At 47.5% G+C, this 19,108-nt stretch overlaps 1 protein-coding gene across 1 annotated transcript in view; it reads right to left on the bottom strand.

Moving 5' to 3' along the window:
- Positions 1-11,435: 11,435 nt before the first annotated feature.
- The window catches only part of HIP1R (huntingtin interacting protein 1 related), a 482,407-nt gene continuing 474,734 nt past the window's right edge, over positions 11,436-19,108 (bottom strand). The window contains exon 32 of the mRNA XM_078667577.1: positions 11,436-13,903. Coding sequence (XP_078523703.1) covers positions 13,856-13,903 — 48 coding nt within the window. The 3' untranslated portion in view covers positions 11,436-13,855. The remainder of the gene's footprint in view (positions 13,904-19,108) is intronic.

The raw sequence follows: 19,108 nt of genomic DNA, 5'->3' as shown, positions 1-19,108 counted from the left end.
TTTATGTGTGAGGCAGGCTGTGCGGAAGTTGGCTCGTTGGTTAATCGGAAGCCATTTGAGTTATTTGAGCGCCGGTGAGATGTGGTCAAATTTCTTTGTTCCTGTGATCATTCTTGCGGCAGCGTTGAGGGTGGAGTTGAGGGGTCCCAGGTGTGACTTGGCTGTTCCAGTCAGTACAGCAATGCCATAGTCAATTCTTGAGAGCACAAGTGCCTGGGTGGCATGTTTCAGATCTTTGGGGGGGGGGGAGGAAGGGTTTAATTTTGTAGAGAAGTTTCAAGTTCATGAACGCGCTTTTGGCTGTTTTAGAGATGTGCTTCTTCATGTCCAGCTTGGGGTCGAGAGTGATTCCTAGTGATTTTGCTGAGTCCGTTGGAGTAAGAGAGACATTGAGGGCATTTAAGGCTTTGAGCCATTCCACTATTTGTGGGTTTTCATCTTTGTTCGAAATTAGGAGAACTTCTGTTTTTTCTTCGTTCAGTTTGAGGTGGTTGGCTGAGAGCCAGTGTTGAACCTCCATGAGTGTGGCATTAAGTCTGTGAATGTCAGCGATCGAAGTGGTTTCCAAGTAGAGTTGAGTGTCATCCGCGTACAGGTGGAAGGGGATGTTAGAGTTCCTTAGGAGAGAGGTGAGGGGTTCCATGTAGATGTTGAAAAGTTGCGGGGAGAGTACTGATCCTTGTGGAACACCTCTGTTGATGGGGAGGGGGTCTGACTCGAAACTGTTGATCTTTATTCTTTGAGAGCGGTTGTTCAGAAAGGAGGCGAACCATTTTAGGACTGTGTTTTCGATGCCCGCTCTTTCTCGGAGGACATTAAGAAGGAGGGAGTGATCGACCGTGTCAAATGCAGCCGAGAGGTCAAGGAGAATGAGGAGGCTACATTGGTTGGAGTCGAGTGACATGTGCAAGTCATCAAGGACATTTAGGATAGCGGTTTCCGTACTGCAGCCCTTTCTGAACCCTGATTGGAGAGGATCCAGTAGGTTAGAATTCTCTAAGTGTTGGTTTAATTGTGACAGCACACATCTTTCCAGAATTTTGGCTAGGAACGGAAGATTCGAGACTGGTCTGAAGTTGTTCATGTCTGTGAGATCAAGGCCGGGTTTTTTGAGAAGAGGGGTGACTTGTCCTAGTTTAAGGCAGTCAGGGATGAGGCCCTCGCTTAAGGAGCTGTTGATGATCTTGCCCCAGATTGGGGCTAGGGTGAGCTTCAGGTCCTTGGTCAGTCTCGAGGGAAGTAGATCGAGAGAGTGAGAGGAGGGTTTCGCTGCGTCAATAAGATTGCTTATCATTTCAACCTCGATCGGCTGGAAAGAAGACCAGCGGAGAGATGAGGTTACTGGGGGGTTGTGGATGATTGCAGGGCTCTGGATGAAGGAGCGATCGATTTTGGTGATTTTTTCATTGAAGAAGCCTGCGAAGTTGTCGCATTGGGTTTTGGAGGCAGCTAAGTTGGCTGCCTTGGGAATGGAGGTTTGGTTTCTAATGATGTCGAAGAGTTCCTTGGGGCGGTTTCTGGCATTGTCTAATGCAGAACTGAAGAAGGAAGTCTTCTTACTTTTGATGTGAGTATAGTAGATTTTGCGGGCTGCCTTCAGTTGGTCCCGATGCAAGGCAGAGGGGTTGTTTCTCCAAGTTCTTTCCAAGGATCTAAGGTATCTTCTTTCCTCATTAATGTCAGTAGAGAACCAAGATCTGGAGGGGATGCTTCTGGATTTTTTTAGTTTCAGAGGTGCCAGCTGATCTAGGACAAGCTCTAGATTGGAATGGTAGAGCGAGGTGAGTTCCGAGGTAGAGAGGGGCTCTGCCGTGTTCGGGAGGAGCGTGCTTAGTCCTTCCTCAAGCTTGTCTCGGGGAACTCTGGTGGTGTTCCTGACCCATTTAGGGGGGGCTTGAGTGGGTGGGAGTGACACGGCCGGCTGGATGATATGAAATAAAATGATGTGGTGGTCTGACCAGTCCACCGGGATGATGTGGTTAATCGAGACTGCAGTTTTGTTCGCAATGATGGCATCCAGGGTCGCTCCTCTGTAATGTGTTTCTTCTGAGCAATGTTGGACCAAATCGTTGTCTTGTAGCATGGTGTTGAGAGATTGAATGAGCGGGTTTTTGTGGTCGTTCCATCTTAAGTTGAGGTCGCCCATAATTAGATTGTCGTCGCCATTAAGTGCGGATTGGGTGATCAGATCCGATAACTGAGCTTTAAATTCGCTGGCATTGCCTGGGGGATGGTAGAGGAGATGGCACTGACGAGAGCTATGACCGTGAGTTTTGATGTTGACCGACAGGCATTCGAAGGAGCTGTGCAGGTAGGAGGGAGCTTCAGAGATTGCGAGGTTGCTTTTGTAGATGATCGCTATGCCGCCACCTTTGTGAATGGGCCTGTCTTTACGGATAATTGAGAAGCCGGGAGGCACCAGCATATCCAGAATGGGGTGGGATAGGGAGTTAAGCCACGTTTCAGTTAAGAAGGCCACATCCAGGTCATGGGAGAGGATGGATTCAGCAATTTCCGTTGCATGTTTGACTGCGGACCGGCTGTTGATAAGCATGCAGTTCAAGTGGGGGGGGTCTTCTTTTGCTTTCAAATTGTCAGGGATGGCTCTGGGAATGGGGGACAGATAAAGTGGGGGTCTGACAGTTCTACGGGTGGGCAGGTCCCTACCTATTCCGGTGATGACTTGGATCGAGGAGGAGAGGGTCGAAATCACGTGAGGGGCCAGGGCAGGCTGGTTCGGGGGGAGTTCTTGTGAAGCGACGAGTGCGCTCACTTCTAGCGGGGAGAGGGAGGTAGAGTTTCTGCTGGGAGTGACTGCTCGCGACTTCGTCGGGACTTTTGTGAGAGGGGGCAGGGAACCAGGGAGAGTATGAGCCTGGGCAGTACGGGGAAAGTCATTCCTAGGGGGAGGCGGGGGGATGTGGAGTGGGGCGGAGGGGGAGGGGGGTAGCTGGAGATTCCCGAGGGCAAAGAGGGTTTCCTTCAGTCCTAGGATCAGGGTCGAGATCTGTGCTTCCACAAGGTCGAGGCGGTGCGCTAGCTCGAGTGAGGGGGGGAGGGGAGGGTCAGTGGAACTGGGTCCTGGGTGTGAGGAGCTAATGGGCGAGTTTCCAGTGGGAGGGATCAAAGGATGGGAGGAGGCAGGATCTGTATTAGGGATTGGTTGTGAGAGGGCTGTTGAGGGTGGGGTGTTGTGGACCCTACGGGGGGGGGGGAGATAGCTTCAGAGGAGGGGGAAGTGAGAGCTAGAGGAGAGAGGGATGGCGGGTTAGGACGTTGAGTAATGGGGTTGTCAGGTCTATATATCACTTGTGGGAGGGTTAGAGGGTGGGGAGGATTACTGTCCAAACGGGGGTGCGTGTTTACTTCGTTAGAGGAAACAAAGTGAACAAGGGGAGTGGGTATAGGTGGGGGTGGATTGAGCGATGGTGTAGATGAGGGGTCTGGGATCATTAAGGGGGGGGGGAGGCAGAGAGAGGGTGGTGCTTCTGGAGCTAGGGAATGGTCTAGGATCACAAGGGGGGGGAGTCTGGGAGTTAGTGGAACTTTGTGGGCTAGGGAGTAGGAGGATTGGGGTCCTTTGGGGATGAGATTGGGAGCAATGGGGGGGGCGGGGCTAGGGAGAAAGGGGGAGCTGGGACTGGTGCGGACGAGATATTGACAGGTGGAAGGGATAGGGATGGGAGGCGACGCTGGCGCGGCTCAATAAGGGCGTAGGACTGAGAGTAAGGGGAGTTACGGGGGCTGGGGAGGGGTGAGTTGAGGGTCCTTAGGGGGAGCGGGGGGGGCTCAGTGGGGGGAGGTTGGGTGTGACGGACGGGGGGCGAGAATTGTGAGGTATGGGGTGTTAGGGCTGTCGGGAGCGGCTGGGTGGAGGAGGGACTAGGTAGTGTAGTGGAAGGACGCTGGGGTGGCGAGGGGGGCTCAGTGGGGGGAGGTTGGGTGTGACGGACGGGGGGCGAGAGTTGTGAGGTATGGGGGGTTAGGGCTGTCGGGAGCAGCTGGGTGGAGGAGGGACTAGGTAGTGTAGTGGCAGGATGCTGGGGTGGCGAGTTCTGGAGAATCAGGGTTTGAGCGGAGCCGGAAGGTTGGGCGGGGGGAGTTTTGAGTGGGCAATGGGTCGTAGCCATCCTAAGTGTGGGGAAGAGAGAGTCGAAGAACTCTAGGTTCTCCTCTTTCGCCTGGATAAGAATGGTGCCGTTCCTATAAATGGTGATGGAGATGTCTCCCGTCAGGGATAGATGATTCAGGGGGGCGATTGTTAGTTTGCGGTTGTGATCAGTGAAGGTGGTTTTGGAGACGGGGAGGGATGAATTAAAGATGGTGGCCCAAACGTCAGGTCTGTTGGTGTGGAAAATAAAGTCCATTTTCTTCTGACCTCTAGTTGTGCAGTGGTAAATGTCAACAATAAGCGTTTCGGGGTGTTGCCTTATTATGTTCTGTTTGAAGCGTTTTTTAGATTTGAAAGAGAGGGTTCGTGGGAACGATATAGCGAAGGTGTTAGGTCCTTGAGGGGAAAGGACGTTAGTGGAAGGGCCGAGATGAGTGACCGAGAGTGCGGCTGGGGGCATCTTGGCTGGGCGGGGGGGGAGAGGCTCGGGGGGGAGGGAGGTGGAGGACAGATCGGGAGATCAGGCCGAGTTTTGAGCTTGGGGAAGCTCTGTGTGAACTCTTAGCTCACCAGGGCTAAAGTTAATAACTCGGGAGAGCAGGAGACTCAAAGTCCATAAGGGGAAGAAAGGGCAGGGCAGGTTCACATACCAGGGTCCGGATAAGACATGAAACGGGCAGATCAGCACCGATTTCGCAGCTGGTCGATGTCCTGAGTGGCGGCCAAGTTAGGGACAGGCAGCCCGGGCTAAGGTAGAGAAATTGGCAGTGCAGGGAGACTACGAGTCCATGCGGGCCAGAGGGGGAGGGCAGGTTCACATGATCTGATCAGATGTTTCTGGCGAGTCCCAAGTAGGTAGAGAACGAGCAGATCCGGTCCCATTTAGAGCTGGAGGATGTCCTGTGTGGTGGCCATATTAGGGACAGTGCAGATCAGGACCGAATACATTGCTGGTCGATGTCTTGAGTGGCGGCCATATTGGGGGCAGGCAGCCAAGGCTGATGTCGAGAAATCTGCAGACCTGTTCAGATGATACAGGCGAGTCCCCAATAGGCAGAGAGGGATCAGATCCGGTCTAAATTAGAGCTGGAAGGTGTTCTGTGTGGCAGGGCAAATCGGGATCGATTTCAAAGCAGGTCGCCGTCCTGAGTGGCGGCCATATTGGGGACAGGCGGCCAAGGCTAATGTCGAGAAATCTGCAGTGCAGATAGGCAAGGAGACTAAGAGTCCTAGCGGGCCAAAGGGAGGGCAGGTTCACATCTCCTTATCCAGAGTTATTTGTGAGTCACTACAAGTAAAAGAACGTGCATATCCGGGCCTGTTTGTAACTGGGAAGATGTCCTGTGTGGCGGCCATCTTAGGGTCAGGGAGCCCTTCACGATATTAAGTGGCTGGTGTAAGTGGGGAGGGCGTGGGGGGTGCCCCCGTGGGAGGCACCAATGAACCCTGTTTGCAGCGGTATCATATCGCCAAGTCTAGGCCACCAGTCACAATTTGTTTGGCGGCGTTGAGCGCATCCCAGATTTGTTGCGAGAATGGTCTGTTCATGTGTCCAGGAAGGCTAAAAGCAACCAATCTGGCCACCTCTCTGAGGACATGGACATTTTCCCACGTGTCATTTGTTGTATGCAGAGTGGCGGTCCATGGTGCAAAGATTACCCATCCCATGGTATTCAAGCACCTGGACTCATGTTCTAGCGGTGTGGTGTGGAAAGCAATAGAGTTCAGCTTTGCTGATAATGTCTGTACAAGGCTCTCCGGTCAGGCTGTGAAGCAGCCAGGAGGAGAGGGATACGCACAGGTTGGATGAGATGCAGGGACCAAGTTTTACTGCCCTACAGTGGCAGGTGGACTTCCATAGCAGCTAGGAGTTTATGGTGAACACAGGGTGAGAGGTACGGAAACACGGCACTACACAAAAGCATTTGCATGGCTACCCAGGAAAGTCAGGATTCCTTGAGAGCACCCTTCAAAGTATGTTAAATACCCAGTTGCAGCAACCACAGCATATCAAAAACTGGGCCCGCTCTTAGTTGCACTGTTGTTGTTTTAATGTTGTTTGTAGACATGGTGATCAAGGATTACTTTTTGAATTACAGAAGCACACAGTGTTCAAGCGTCAAAAGATTGCAATAAGATGAGAACGTTGAGACTCCTGCCAGTATTCTGATATGTATCCAGAGTTGGAGGCGCTTCTATATGCTATGTAACCTTAAAATAAAAACCAAATCAATAAAATGTTTTTCAAACAAAAAAAGAAAGAAAAATAAAAACTCTTGTGGGGGCTGGGAAGGTCTTGTATAATTGAAAGTTAGGATCAGCCAGTGCAGATTGGTGGCATGTGATCTGCCAGCAAACCAGGCTCAAAAACAGTTCCCTCCAATCAGCAGTGCGGATTGCAGCACCTTGTTAAACTTCAGAAAAGACTGAAGAACTGTGGAAGGCAATAGTACGATTTCTGTCAAAAGATTTGATCTGGATTTAGTAGCTCACAGGGGCAATTTAAGGACCTTCTCAGCTTTACTTGATCCAGCAGTGAAAGAGGACACTTTCTCTGAAAGGGTGAAGCAGGAGAAAGGATATCCTGTTCCTGAAATGCATCTGGGCTGCCGGTCCACTGGAGGTCCAGATGTAGACTAGCATCACAAAATGTGGAAGAATCCTCCTCCTCGGTGTGCATGGATTAAAAATTAAGCATGTCCAAGCATCAGCATCCCAGCCGAATATCTGTTCCCTAGGTAGAGGCTCTGCCCAAGGATGGTCTTCCAAGGAAGCCTGCCCCTTTTGTCTGACAGAAATAAGGATCTCGCGGTTTTAGAGGGCACTGGTTAAAGCAAGACAGGACTCAACTTTGTCAACAGCGCTGCTGATGCGAGAGAGGACAATGCAGGCAGTTTAGGAGATTGACGGGTTGGTGCTTTAGGCAGATTGTCCCGACACGGTGTCAAGCCGGAAAATGTCGGTCCAAAGCCATCCATGGCGCTGGACCAGGAGGACAAGCCACATCCATTGGAGCCGAAGGGGGCAGTGAGGACGGTCATCCCTGAAGAAGTCCAGCAAAGCCAGAATAAAGACCTACACCTGCAAGGGCTCAGCAGACTGGCCGAAGCAAGACAGGACTCGACTCCCTCAACAGCGCTGCCAACACCATAGATAAATCAAAGGCAGCTTCGAAGGTTGGTGATGAGGGCGGAGCTGCTGTGCCCTGAAGCAGTGCAGAGCTCGGCCATGTGTAAGCCGAAGCACCCAGCCCAGAATTCATGCCATATCCTTGACACCTAGACGTGCAGACCTAAATAGGTCCAGCATAGACTGATTAACCTCTTTTACCCACAAGGGATCAGCAAATTGAGAAGGAAACTACAGTTACAGCTTTTTACGAACCAGGACCAGCTTTTAAGAGGAGGAGGAAGATGTGGTCAGGGAATGGTGCCACACACTCTCCTATCCGTGACCCCAATGGGACATTTCTTACACGCAGGGCCAGACTGGGCATAGCAGGCACCAGGCGTTTCCCCAGTGTGCCACCAGGCTGGGGGCCAGTTTCGGGCCCCTGGTGGACCGTTTTTGTTACCAGGGTTCAGCAATATCGGCCCATGTAACTGTAACGAGGTAGGGACGGGAGGCCGGGATGACTGGTGGACCCCTGACCATAATTCCCCTCCTTCCCCACAGACTGGCTCATCGAGGGATGACTGAGGAATACAGCCGGAAACAGACGAAGAAAATGATACCGGATCCTTTAAGTGGGCGTACGATGACTACGGCGAGACCACGCCTCCGGCTGACGTAGGAGGACCCGTATGGATGAAAGAAGGGGAAGCCCTGTATGCGGCGTGTGACGTCACCGCGGGACCGAGAGACGGAGAAGAGGAAGAGAGTCCGAGGACGAAACGAGGAGAAGGCGGAGAAGTCGGGAGGACCGAGAGCAGAGGAGACCCAGGAGGTCAACAACCCCGTGATCCGCCGTGCCACGCTCCCGAGGGAGGAGTGTGGCTTGCTCAGGTACGGCGGCGTTGGGCGACCTGGGTGGGGAGGAAGAGTGCCCCGTGTACATAGTGTAAAAACCCCTGTGAGTGCCTTCCCTGTGTCCTTCCCGATACCCGCTACCCTCCCTTCCCTTTACCCACTTTCCTCACCTCACTCCTCCCTGGCCTGTGCACAAACACGCGTGACAAAAGAAATATCACCGGTGCTCCCTCACAAACACAGGGTCCCGTTGGGGGTAAGACAGTATCAGCTAAGTGACTAACGGCCTCCCTCTTTCGGTCTTCTTTCTCCTTGGGTTCCGGAGACACTGCACCCGGGAAGACAGCCCTGAAGACACCCCTGCCACAGGACCCCACCAGTGAAGACAGCCCCGGAAGACAACCCAGCCCCAGGACACCACCATCACGGATAAGCTGGAGTTTGCCAGAGAGAGACTGACATTCAGAACCAGACGTACCATAAAAATAAAACCTAGTCTAAAGAGATATACTGGTCAGTCTGTTCCTGTTGCAGCACCTGTTCCCAGCATAGATAGTGTCCCTTGCCCCTCTCCCACGCCTACAGTAACAAAACCGGATGAAACCGCTCATCGCAAACTGCTCGACTGCACTCCCCTTCACCCCACGGGTGGCCCGCTGAGCAGTTTGCCATGGCCAGTTTCTGTTCCCAGTCTGGCCCTGCTTACACGAGGAAGGGGGCTCTTCCCTCCTTCTGTGTTTGATTTGTGGGAAGATCCTTTGGAGGGCACCTCCATTTCTGATGACTTACCTGTAGGGCTGGAGAAGGGCCCTTTGGGAGCCGAGGGACCCTTTGGGAGACTCTGAAGAAGCCCCACCCAGGAAAACCTTAACTTTTCATTTCCTTATTGCGTTTGGGAGCACAAAAGCACATGGGTTGCAGGATGATGGATCATATTATTACCCTAGACTCCACTGATGTCATGGAAATTGGCAAGAAACATTCGCTTGCACAACTTATGGTAAGGTTTGAAAAAATTAGAATGCATGGTACAATCAAGTTCCTTAATCCAAGGTTTAAATCCTGACACCTTTGACCATAAGGCCTATTTATAGAATTACATTTTAATTTTGATAATGCAGTAGCAAATTATGAGGTCTGGACCAGTCCTGGTTGAGCTAAAAAACCAAGAACTGACGCAAGATGTCACCACTTCTAGAGCAGATTGAGCCTTGAAGAGAGTCGTGTGGCCCTACATTAGTGCCGGGAAGCTAGTGCATGGAGATCTTTTAAGGTGCAGTCTGGCTCCTGGGATATGCATATGGTGATGGATATATGAGAAGAAGTACCATCAGAAGAATGCTGATCTTAGAGCCCTGCACATCCTGGATATCCAATAGACACACAGATGCAACAGCTTCGTCGACCAATCTGGCAACATGATAGATCTCCGATATCGGACTCTTCTGCCATTTACCATACAATTGGATTTTTACCATTTTCGTAAATTTTACCGACTATTCTGACTCCAGCATATCCTGAAACCAATTGCTTTCAAGAAATGCAGGAATGCCTTGATGTATCTTCAGATATTAGGCACCACTATTGTTTGTTACAGCGTTAGCGGGTTCCTAAAAATTTATGTAATTTAGCAGGAATTCAATGCAAGGATAGCAGTGGCTTAAACAAAAAAAAAATACAAAAAAACAGAATACCCCCGTGCACTGGGAATGTTCTTAGATATTTTGGTGCTTCAAATCAGTCACAACACGCGAGAAGGCAATCGAAAGAGGGCAGAGGAGTGGAAAGGACTGACGGAAAGAGGATCAGTACGGTAAGGGAAGAATGCAGCACCGCAACAAAGTAGGTTTGTCTTTCAGTACTGGAGCTCACCCTGTTATTCTCCACAGTGGTCATGCTATGCTGTTTTATATCATGTGTATTTGTATAGCGCACATTTCCCCCGGGCAGGTATCCAGGCGCTACGCTGGCTCTGACAGGGGCCTAATGGAGGAGCCAAGCTTCTTGCTGATTTCAAGGACTGAGCTGATGCGCTGAGGAGGTCGCTCCAGGTTTTACAAGCTAGGTACGAGAAAGCGTGCCCGCCGGCTCCTCTGATGTAAGGCCCAGAGCTGGGCCAGGAGGCGCAAATGTCAGACCCCCAAGGCTTTGCTTAGCGAGTTTGAACCCTTAAATCTCAAATGATCGTATCTTTTCTAGGGTGGATAACACTAATATGTACTAAAAAGTATAGCCAGGTAGTGGGAATCGTCAGCCACATTATTGAACACTTACTCTGCAACTAGGTTTGCGCTACACAAGTTCAATTCCATCCATAGGTAAATGCTGGTTTATTTTTTTTTAAAGAAGAGGTAGATGAAATCTGGGCCCTACAGTGAAGTTTATGGGACCATAGTACACCTTCTGAAATAAACATGGCCCAGGGCCACAGGACCTGTAACTCACCGGGCAGGCGGTAGAGGTTGACCAGGCTGCTTTTATGGTTAGAGGTGATGATGCTTAGAATGTACTTGCAAGAAGAGGGGCCAGAGACATCCCTCTTCAGCCCCCTCATTCCCAGGAGGAGGGGGACAACTGACTACAGCTGACTCTGCAATGAAAGCCAAAGGATGGAAAGGTGTCCTGGTGACAGGGACCCTCACAGTAAACCTACAGGACTGAACCGGGACAAGGGAGGGTCACAGGTAAGGCTCGTGGTTACTGGAGCCTGCGCAGCTAAGCTCCATGGGGTGTACTAGAAGACCGCCATGAAAACGCCTGCCAAGGAAACTAGGCTACGTATAGGATGGGGGAGGGGTCTTCCTGTGGGAGCGCATTGCATCTATGAGCACACCCCTCGGGACACCTGTAGGGAGCCATTTTTACATATTGCCTGCTAGACAAAGTTGATTTAATCCTACCGCCCCATCCAAAATTAGTTTGTGGGGTACAAAAGTTGGGGAGTAGGGTACTAGCGTTAGAGACTGTAAACCCTTTGACGTCACTGGAATGTGCCCTTTGCCCCTCTAAGCCTCTAATATGCCGATGAGGGTGTAGCCAAAGGGCAAGAAGTGAAAACTACTGGAAGCTGGGCTTTTGAAATCCATTAGTTTCCTGGTCCTGCTGGTGCTATATTAACCTACACCATTAAAAAAACAACACTCATCCCCAAAGTATGGTGACAAAAAGTCACACGTGGATGACACTTTCAGGACACAACAAACATCGCTTGGATGGAATTTGGAAGGGACCTTCAGTGACAAATGTTCCTAATTTGGTGTGGAAGAGAAGGAATGTTTATTGATCATCCCAGAAAATAAATTTTTACCTTTTGCTCTCTGATGCCCAGTGACACATCATCACACAGACCCCAAAACAGTCTTTCAGAAACCTTTATTGCTCATTTGACATTTACAAATTAATACAAAACCAGAAGATTTCCATTATTAAAATATTACAAAAAAACTCGGTCACTAGGAAGCTTCCCACAATCCCTTGTGCTCCAGTTTCTATGTACAATACAGTCCTTTGTGTACCCAGATAAAAGCTTTGCAAGTAAAAACCACATGTAACATACAATCTAACCGGCACCCGGACAGCGCTTCATTGTGTACAGCCTGCGATGGAGGACCAGTCTTAAAATCAAAGTGTGCGTTAATTAAATCCCTGGGACCAGACAGATTGTGTTTCAAAGTCGAAGGGAGCGTTCAATGAGAGTAATTTCCCAACCTGTAATTTCCATGGAGACCATCACAACAGCAAACACAACTGTGCAGCTGATAAAAAATGATTTTCCTTGTGAACCGTAGAGGTGTTTATTTTTCCCTTGAAATCCATTCTTAGATGCCAAATCAGAAAAACTCACTATAAGTAAGTTGGTTCCAGGGAACCACCCACCATGTCTAATAGGATTCACTGTTTACTGAAAGCAATGGCCATGCCCAACAGAATCAGCTGGATTGGTTCTCCCCCAAAATAGAGATAAGCTGTAGATAAGAGCACTGTGCCCTGCATAGCCGACTTGGTTCATGAAAAACTTTGGTCAAGCCCAATTAAAACCAATACAGCTTGGGTAGCGTGCTGGCCATGCACAACATACTCATGCCCAATAGAACAAAATTATAAAGGCCAAGCCCAACAGAACCAACTTTGTAAGATGAAAGCATAGGCCAATCCCAACAGACCTTAAAAGCACTAATTCCATTGGCTTGAAGCAATGGCTAAGTCCAGTATACCAACTCCCGCTGGATTTACCAGCCTCTCAATTAATCACAATTGTAAAGAAGCTAAGGCAAAGGTGTTCCAAGATACATGGTGTATACCGGGGCCCCAACTTCAACAATCTGCCTATGCCATGGGATTATTAGAGCGCACGGCGACCCGGAAGCATCCCTGCGCTAAGAGAGAGATGAAGCAGAGCGAGCTTGAGAATGAGCGTAGGCCATCATAAAAAGATCAAACCAAGCAGCTTATGGCATTTAGTGTTAATCCAGTGTTTCTGACATGGACAATTTGGTACAAAACACTAACAAGAATACTACATTTCAAACGCTAATCCCTGATGAAGATAATGAATGAACCCCATCACCAATTCTAAATCTTCAGCAGCATGCTTATTGGTGATTCGCAGATTACAAGTGTATGATCTCATTTTTTGATTTTGAGCTACAGTCTTTTATATGGTCAAATAGATTTCTGAAAATTGCTCTAACTTTTTGAGTTACAGTGACTACCAGTGTTAAATAAACATTTCCACACACAGCAAGACTTGCTATCGACCCAATATATTACTTCATAAAAATAGATCTCTATAATGATCACTTTCTTTTTTTATAAATAAGGTGTGCTTTAGTTTCTTTAGACATGTATTTCCTTAGACTAAGTATTTCTCGATTTATCTAGCAGTTAGTATTTTGACTATTATATTGTGTTTATTCTACAAGACCCTTCCTCAATATGCCCATTTACTGTTAGGAAAGTGTGTGTATACAGTGTCATGATATAAGGGTTGGAAATTCCTATATGATATCATTGTACAAGTAGCACCATAGAGTGATGAACTTCTGACAGCTTAACCTGCTCAAACCATGGATACAAAGGCAATGATATGGGGGCATTAGCGAATGATTATTGCATTTTTGATGTTTAACGAAGTATCCTTTTCTGAGTATTATCAACCACTGACAAATAACCAGCAATGTTTACAGGTAAACATTCTTTAAGAAAATATACCATGTTCCAAATTCTACAAAACACAACTATTTTTCCTTTCCTTTTTGTTTTAACAGTTTGCTAATAAAATGTATCATTAAAATAATTCATACGTTAAAAAAAATCCCATTATGGAAGAAGGCGGTAAGAACATTAAAGCCGCTTAACGCAGATAAATTCATTTTTGATATATCTAGGATGACTGTTGCATGAAGAGGAGGCGCGAGGCAAAATTAAAAAGTGCATTTTCTCCAGATGCAGATATGAAAATAGTCCAAACGTTATTGCTAGAACTGAGAATGAAGACGGGAAGCCGAGCAGCCATTCATCCACTTCAATAGCGACTCCCTCAGTGTGAAACTCTGTTGTTTGAGCCCAGGCAGTCCTCCGAAGGCAACCCAAGGAGGGCTTAGACCGCATCCACCGACGGTATGAAGGGAAGGCCGAAGGAATACGTGATATGCGCTTGTATGAGGCAACCAGGGTATAAGATGCGTAGCCACTACGAATGTTTCGATGTGCTGGGTACTTCAGGTACGAGTAAAAATCCTGAAGTACTGGCATCTTTCTAGGTCTCACCTCACTTTAATAGTTCACAAACTGCGCCAGGTAAACACCATCATCTTGATCAAGCTGAAATGAAAAAGGGCAATAATTAGGAAGCAATACCATTCAAATATACGATAACTGTATACATTAAAGATCAGATATAGCCACCGACTTAAACAGGGAAGAGAATGGAGGAGGTTAGGCAAAGGCCAAAACAGCAACCCGCCCAAGATTACATGTTGTGTCATGTATGAGACATACAGAAGTCTTTGGACCTTTAAACCAGTTGCTTTCAAACACTTTGGCATTTGGCACAAAAACTAAAAACTGTTACTCACCACAATGACTGAATCATTTTACTCCATCTTCTTCAGACTTATGTGAGGGGTATTGTGTTTTTGGAGACAACAGGAACAAGTGTCCTTGCCCTCCCAGAGAGGTCAGAAACTAAGCTCAGTCTGACAGTGGGCAATCAATTCTAGCCACTCCCAGACGACACCTCACGCCACTCCTTGATCCAACCACGCATTCTCTTTTCTTCATCTGACAATAGAAACAATTTTATGGCCAGAAGAAGTAGAGGAACTAGAGTACTTTTAGTTAAATCAAAGCTAAGACTGAACAACTTACTTTTGGGAAGTTTCCCAAGCATTCATTATTCGAAGATCTAATGCCATGTGTAGACGTGGCCTATCCAATTATATTAACATAAAGGGTGAAGAGTATCCCAGGTGGCAGCCTTGAAGACTACATTAACTGGAACACATCTATGCAAGGTGATCGAGGGTACATGCACTCTCCTCACTTTTCATGGATACCTTTAGGACTGACCATGCCCAAAAGGGAGCGACTCGCTAAAATATAAGAAGCTATCTGGTACACAGTGGAAGCTTATCTCGTTTCTTGCTCTCCAGAACCTGAACTCGCCCCAGTAACAACATCTTTGAAAACCGACAGTATGCTTTGGACCAAATTAGAATGAAAACTTTTCTAACATTAATATTGCAAAAGTTTGGGCTTAAGGACGATGAGTTGAAAATACAATTCTTATATTACTTTTGGTTATAGGATGAATGTGATCTTAAAACTCCTAAAGAAAAACCAAAGGTGGTCATGGACGGAGCGTTGACAATAGAAACTCACCCCCAGTCAACTGATCTGGGTTTAATCCATCACCGTTCTTTAGCTCACTCCGCCACCCCAGTTCAGACATGGCCATATGCAAATCAGTCTGACCCTGTGCCTCATGGGAACAGTCCAGCCCGAACTGCCAAGCTATGTCTTCCCTGGACCGGAATCAAGTTTCCCAGGACCGGTTTCTGGCATTACAGCAGTCTTCAGCCGGGCTTGCTTGACTCCAGTGGCAAAGTGAGCAAAGGACTCACGTCTGAGCATACCCTGCCAACTTAGGGCGAACAAAGAAAAACCAAAGGTGGTGATGGACGGAGCGTTGACAATACAAACACTCACCCCCAGTCTTAAAACTCCTCATGCATAAAAGCCATATAAAGCTCCCCAGCAGAGAGTGTGTGGCGCCCATAATGTCCAAGCTGAAGTGATCACTAGTATGAAGGTGGCTTTCCATGCAACTTATTTAACATTGAATGTTGCCTTGGGTTGACCCAGTTTGGTAGGCAAGATATTCACTACTGCATTAAGATCTCAGATCTCCAGGTATAGAAATAAATGATGGTCTTTGAAGAGCCTTCAACCACCTTGTGTTGTTAAGAAAAGCCATTACCTGGAGTATTCTTGTAGGCTCCTACAGCAGGCAACAAAGCCTTAAAACCGACGTGTGTGTACTGTACGAGATAATCAGAACACCGGTTCAGTATCAATAATTTCATGGTCCAGGAATGCGTGGTTGAAGGGTCTTGGCGATCACGTTGTTGAAATTTTGATTGTTCTCCTTATGAACAATAATGGTCTGAGGTATCATAACAATACGTAATTTGTTGCATTGAAACTGCTCGAGTAAGTAAGCAGTGTGAGTATGAAGGTGGCGTAACTGAGGGAGTAGAAATACTCTGCGTTGTGGAGGCACCGTTTTAATCAAGCCAGAGCACAGAACGTCCACCAGCGACTGACATACTCGTCTCGCTAAGAAAACAGCACCTCTGTCATGCAGAACGATTAACTCCTGCACCAACGCCAACTATGTGAGACACACCCGTCTCATTGATTAAAACAGTGCCTTCCCCAGAGATATCTCTTTTCACCATAGCCCTGAGGAGTCGCGGGAGGACAATCCCATATGCGACGAAACACTTGTCGGATGGATCGCTCTTAAGAACATTAAAACACTATACTTCTCATGAACCATATGACTAATTTTTTGTTCATCCATAGGTTTTGTTTCTAAATGTACTAGTGTCTACACTGACACATTTCTCTATACATAACTGTTGTGTGCATGGGTATTTTGTTGCGAGTTTTTGGAGTGCTGGCCTTGGCTGACACAATTGTGGGGTTATAGGGCTCATCCCTTCACCCTTACAGCACCACATTTCCACCCAGAATTTTCAGATATAATTGCGTCTACTTTTAGCAGTGCGCCCTTTATCTCCCCAACTAAAAAACCTTTGGAAACTTTTTAACAAAGCCTTAAAAGACTGCATGAATTCCCATATAACCTGGTACAAATGATGTAAACAAGGATGTTTACTGCTACATTGCGCTGTGGCAGATGTATTTCAGGCCTTTTGGATAATCACCTGGTTTACCTTTACAGAATCTTGGATGATGATAGCTCTGGTTTTGAGGTACCAGACACTGGTTTTGTCACAGAGAGGACAAATTGAAGTTCTGGCTGATCACCTCTTATGAAGAGGGTCTTCGGAAGACGATCAGACAACACTATTGCAAGCTTGACCAAAAACTTGAAGCGGATTTCTGCGATGGAGCAATAAGGCTTCAGCTGTAAGGTAGGTCCAGTGAAACAAGAAGTCCTGATAATCATGTCCGGCAGCAATGGACCAGATCAACTTTTCACTAAAGGTGAATTGAAGCCTATCTCAGATACTGGCAAGGGTCAAGTCTTCAGAACTCTTTACCCAATATTTGAAAGGGACGGGGCAGGCTGGAGATCAGCTGATTATTTCCCACTGTCCTTGGGTTTTTTTTGTGGTTTTTTTTAATGGCGTGTCATGATGTCTAGTTTCAGAGGGCTGAAGTCGACTCCCTATGTTCACCATGCCTGTAGTACTCCCAATGTAGGAAGAGACTGAGTCTTGTTTGAGGTCAGGCATTGCCCTGCTAGCAAGATGTATGCTTTAGTATTCACCTCAAAACACTTTAGGAGAGGTTGGGCTTTTAAAAGGAGTAAATAAAACAAAAGGGAGAAAAGACAATGGCTTACAGAGGATATTTTGCAAATTACTATAGAAGATAATCGTCACGAGGGTCGAGAGTTGCTTTGGGCACCAGTTGTATACACCAAAAGTAAACATATATAAACACGGGCTGGCCAGTGCAGGATCAACCACACCTTTTTGAAGTTCTGTAGCACCAATCTAGCTCCCAGGACCAGTGGAGGGCTTTACTGAAAACAGGTTTATTGAAGGAAGAGCAACTTAAACACAAGTGCTGTACATAACAGACGTGTGATTTTGATGTATGTTGACATCAGATTACAAAAACCTAGATTTTGTGAGGAGGTGGTTGAAGTATGCAACTATGGCAGTACTATATGGCACACAGAGATTTACAACACAAAGATTCACAATTTGAGTCCCTGGAACATAACGTGAGATGCCCAAATACACATGGAGCTTGAGCAAGTGCCGAACCGTGGAATAAAACCCACATTTGACCGATGGAAGGGAAGGAACTAAATCTCCAGAGGAAATCTCCTTGCTATTAAAGGCTATGGCCAAGAGGTAGAGTCTTATCTGACACTATTAGCCCAAGGACAGAACAATTCTAGTTTTACAGCCGAGGAAAAATAAAAACACAATTATTACTGGAATATGAAGCTGGACTAAAAGGGCATTTAACCTTTGTGTGCAATTGATCCGTCATTTTACACACGTCCTTTTGTTCTTAGGTGGTAAATGTGGACCACAGAGTGAGGCGTGACTTGGAGGTATGGGGACGGTGTTGGATTGGTTGTGATGAAACTCGAACTTTAGCCTTGAATAAGATCAAGGTATCTTCACTGTGTTGCCACATTCCATATTAGACAGTTTCTCAAACTAGCCATTAGCAACCAGTGTCAGAGGAGAATGGCGGGGGGCCAGAGGGGCTGCAAAGGAAAAAAGGGGGGGGGAGAACTTACCTGCCGCCTGCAGCCCGCTGCATTGCCGGTCTTCTGCTCCTCTCGTGGCTCCACTTCAGGCACAAGCTCTCAGACTTCACTGCGGCCAATCCTGAAGCTGCTCTCATGCATGAGAGCAGCTTCAGGATTGCCTTGAGCGCCCTTGATTTGCGTTCCCAGGGAGACAAGAAGCCTGTGTTTTGCTGCCTCTAACCCAGCAACGCAGCTGGGTTGGAGACAGCTTCAGTACACGTGACGGTTTGGCCGGCCTGAGACGGCCGGCCAAACCGTCATGCGTACTGATAGCAGTGCGCACCACTCCCCGTTGGTGCCAGTCATTCCCCCAGGACCATCCCCAAGACTCGTCCGGGAAACAAGATAAAACGATAATAAACCCGGGTTTATTCTTTCTCTTTATTGTTTACGTTGCTGGTAAGGGTGCGGGGGGGGGGAACGCTCCTCTACCATAGCGGATGCTGCACCTAGCTGTATCTCCTCTGTCATTACTATATTCTGTCAAACTCACTGGCAAAGCAAAAAACAAACATGTTATGATGCACAATGTTTTGCTTGCTGTGTGCGCCATTGCACCATTTGTTGATGGCTTTAGCACCCAGCTGTAAACTCTTTGTTCTGAACGCCAGTGTTGCGAAAAAAACCTATTTCGCTCAATTTTTGGGTCAGTTGCATCGAGGATTTTCTTTGACTTCTATTTAAACCTAGTCAAATTATTCTTCACAAGTATTGAATTGCTTGTATGTGATACTGTGTTGTATGTAATCCTGGGGGAAGTGTGTAGATGATGATGACAGCATCTTTTCGAGATTATATATGGAGCTACACCACAAGGTTTTTAGTTACATTAATTGTTGACACCAAGTCAAGTGTGCGGTCCACTTGTTCTTCCCTACATCAGTCCAAGGCTGGTGATACCCATTACCTCAACCCCATTATTATGGCAGCTTCATCAACCAGCAGGCTGGAAAGACTCTAAGAATCAGAGGTGTCTGGGATCTGCTCTTTCATTGAGGAAT

The sequence above is a fragment of the Lissotriton helveticus genome, chromosome 11, assembly GCF_964261635.1.
Source record: "Lissotriton helveticus chromosome 11, aLisHel1.1, whole genome shotgun sequence".
NCBI classification, from domain to species: Eukaryota; Metazoa; Chordata; class Amphibia; order Caudata; family Salamandridae; genus Lissotriton; species Lissotriton helveticus.
This window is presented reverse-complemented; position numbering and strand designations above follow the sequence as displayed.